At 41.4% G+C, this 3,393-nt stretch overlaps 1 protein-coding gene across 1 annotated transcript; it reads right to left on the bottom strand.

The window, feature by feature from the left end:
• Positions 1–213: 213 nt before the first annotated feature.
• Positions 214–2,720, bottom strand: RpL18 (ribosomal protein L18). The gene is made up of 3 exons (XM_022817538.2): positions 2,562–2,720; positions 1,563–1,757; positions 214–685 (listed from the first exon to the last, which is right to left on the bottom strand). Exons 1-3 carry the CDS (start codon positions 2,562–2,564, stop codon positions 317–319), a joined length of 567 nt encoding a protein of 188 aa, XP_022673273.1. The 5' UTR covers positions 2,565–2,720; the 3' UTR covers positions 214–316.
• Between the last annotated feature and the right edge of the window lie 673 nt (positions 2,721–3,393).

Below are 3,393 nucleotides of genomic sequence, written 5' to 3'. Positions count from 1 at the left end.
AGCACTTTCTACGGGTATGTATGTTCGACACTTCATGTTAGCCGAACAGACGGCTAAGCGGTCACTATAACTGGAGACACCAAAATTTTGTGCCCACCTTATAGGCTCTCGCCTCTTTAATGAACAATTGGTCCATTAAAACGTACTTGATTTGTTAAAATATAATTTAATTGCTCATAACGTGTTTCATAATGTAAAGGAGAGCGCGCTCGATTTCAATTTCACCATGTTTATTAGACACACAGCAAAACATGAATATCGTCCACCGTTTTTAGGGATGATAGCGGCCTTGTACGCGATGCTGTATACAACGAATTTAGGCCTTAAAGCCCCTAGACTTCCTGCGGCCTCGGGCACGCTCGAACTTTCGTCCCTTCGAAATGACCCTGGGGCGAGCGTGGCTTCCGGGCACTCCAGGAGCAGGCCCGAAGTATCGGCACGCCTTGCGAGCAGTCCTTTTACCCGACAGCAAGACAGTATTTTGGCCCTTGGGCGCACGGAGAGCCAACTGGTCGAGAGTTATGCACTCCCCGCCGCTGCGCAAGATGCACTTGCGAGCCTCGTCGGAGAAACGTTGGGCGGCAATGGTCAGCTTGGGCATCTGGAAATAGCGAGTATCGTGAGTAATGCTGCCGACCACCACGCAGATCTTTCCAGAACGCTCGGGCTTCGCCATCAGCTTTGCCTGAAATAGAACCAATATCGACATTACATAATCAGTCTTAATTCGTGGATACGCAACCATTACCTTAGGATCGCGTTGACAAGATGCGGCCAAGCACTCACTTGGTGTTCTGTAAACCGAGAAAGCCTGTCTCATTCTGTCAGCTGAACTGTTTTAAATGCCTTACTTTGATCGAATATGTGGGTGGATTATACCGAACAACCTGTGCCCATGTGACAGGCGTTTTAAACACAGTCAAACCATCCAAGATGACCTTTTTTTATACCACACAATGACCCACCCGTGGCCCATGGATCCTAAGAGCACCTCTGAGCAAGTCGTCAAACTGGAAAGACAAAACGTCTCTCAATCTGAAAACCTCGTCAAAGGTTTAGTGCCCCAGGAGGCAGCAGGCTTATTAAGTGTGGATGAATGAAAATAATCATATGAAGCAGACAAATATATATGTATAAATAGGGATCACTAAGAACACATAGATGAATGTCCAAAACTAAGCTTTATATCTCTCCAGTAGCGTTGTGGAAATATTACTACCTTCGACATGTCCAATCTGTCTAAATTCCAAGATTTGCAGTTACTATAGCACGTAACTGAAAAATATACCGTATATCTTTGTAAATAGCTACACGTATTTTTCATGGTCCGCGAGAATACGGATATAAAAAGTCTTATAACAAAACGAGACTACTACTTGGCGACGGTCATCTACTCTAGCAGAGTGCATCTACCATACTTTTAAATTCTACTTCGTCATAATATTCTCCGCGAGTGTCCCACGGGATTACTGATGGAGTATAATAGGTGTTGTTCCTGTGATTCGACATACGAGTGAACCAAATTTTCGATCACCGATAGTTCATTAATACAAAACACGCACGATCTTCGAAGTCGACATCGGAGGCCGGTTAATACGACTCATGTAGAGCCTCTTCAAGATGATCTTATTGAATTTCGAGTTGGTCTTGCGAGCGAGGAAGCGGTATAGCTTTACGAGCAGACGCAGGTAGACGTTGTCACTCTTCGGATTGCGCCGTACCACTTTGCGTTCATTCTTGTGGCAAATGTCTATACCCTGTCAGAAAAAAAAACCGTATATAGGACAACAAACAGACACATTTTATCAACAATTAAGACGTGTTCCTTAGTCTTTGCTATGTTTCAGTAATACGTGGGTGTTACTTACGACAGATTCAAATTCAGACTTACATAGTTTCGGGACACACTCATAGCTCATAGGAAAATCTGTGATCGATACTTAAAACAGAAAAAACCTCTGGACCTTTCCCAATTCCACATAATATTCAAGAAATGACAATACTTAACAAAACTACACAGCATGGCTCGATTTCCTTAACTAGGAAAAATAACGTTACTGAATGTCCCTTGTAAACGACGTAGACCGACCGGCACAGGCGGTGCACCTTTGGCGACGGCATGTGATTATGTTCGATGACGATTATATCCATAATTTGATTTCGCGCAGAATATTATACGACAACCCACCGACATTTACTACTGTACTGTTATTGATCTGACTTAAAAATAACACCATCAGAACATGTCGATGCAGAGCCGCGCAACGGGCTACTGAAGCATTAACGGTAGCACACGGTATTGAGTACAATAACCGGTACTGAACCGACCTGCCATGACGGCATCCGAATTTCACATCACATGGCCAATGGTTATAGGCAAGATGTTACTGATATATTAGATCTAATGGTTTTCCATCTCAATCATTTGTATATTGTTCCATCGCTAGAAGACATCGCCGCGCCGTTTGCAATAAATACACTTTTTCACTCGACATTCAGCCTGTAGAGAAAGGCACGGTTGTCAGACGGCACTGGTATCACAATTCTTGAGACAAACTGACCATTTTTGGGTGATTTCAACCGGTTTTCGCTAAACAAATGACGAACACCCTTCACGCGAGCACGTTGCCGGGAAAAAGAGTCGAAATGTGGCTAACGTGCGCCATCTTGGATCATCGTCAGGCCTGGTAGGCGACCGATAATGGCTTTGGCGGAAAACTTTAAATTTCATTTAAGTAGGATATGTTTCTTGAAACAAAAATGTAAATAGTATAGGAGTACAGAACGAAGGCGATAATTACAGAGAAGATATTAACAATTTTTGTTGCAGAATGTAAATGTCAAGGTTGGACAAAACAGTACATTTCATTGGTTAATTTTAGTCATTTTTGCTTAGTTCTATTTAGTAATTTCGCTATTTGTTTTTGCAATTTACCATTTATGGTACACAGTTATCTCTGTGGGACTGTTTGTTTATATGTATATGTGTTACAGGCATCACTTGGGTATATAATTGCCTCATTTTTTAATTTAATCAAAGTAATTTGGTTCGGATTAACAGTTGTTATATTGATCTAGAAGTAGCATATAACCTTATGGACGTCTTAATAAGTGAAGTGTACGCAATAACTTAGGTAGAAATTCCACTTCTTGTATTAATGTTTAATGGCTAGAAGCGAACTTACTTCATACGTCACCGGACTTGGACACAATAATTATTGTAAGATCTCATTACGCGTACTTCTTTGTGTGACGACGCTATGGACGTAAGTTGTAGATGGAATTCACTTCAGATAGGTTTTGTAATATCGCGTTTTCTAAAAAAAATCTCAATATTACGTTACACAAAAGCAAAAGTATTTCCTTTTTCAAAAGAGTAGTCTCTTCTATTTA

Source organism: Varroa destructor, unplaced genomic scaffold, assembly GCF_002443255.2.
Source record: "Varroa destructor unplaced genomic scaffold, Vdes_3.0 BEIS01000001.1, whole genome shotgun sequence".
Lineage (NCBI taxonomy): Eukaryota > Metazoa > Arthropoda > Arachnida > Mesostigmata > Varroidae > Varroa > Varroa destructor.
The sequence above is the reverse complement of the archived record's forward strand: the minus strand, read 5'-3'. Positions and strand labels throughout refer to the sequence as shown.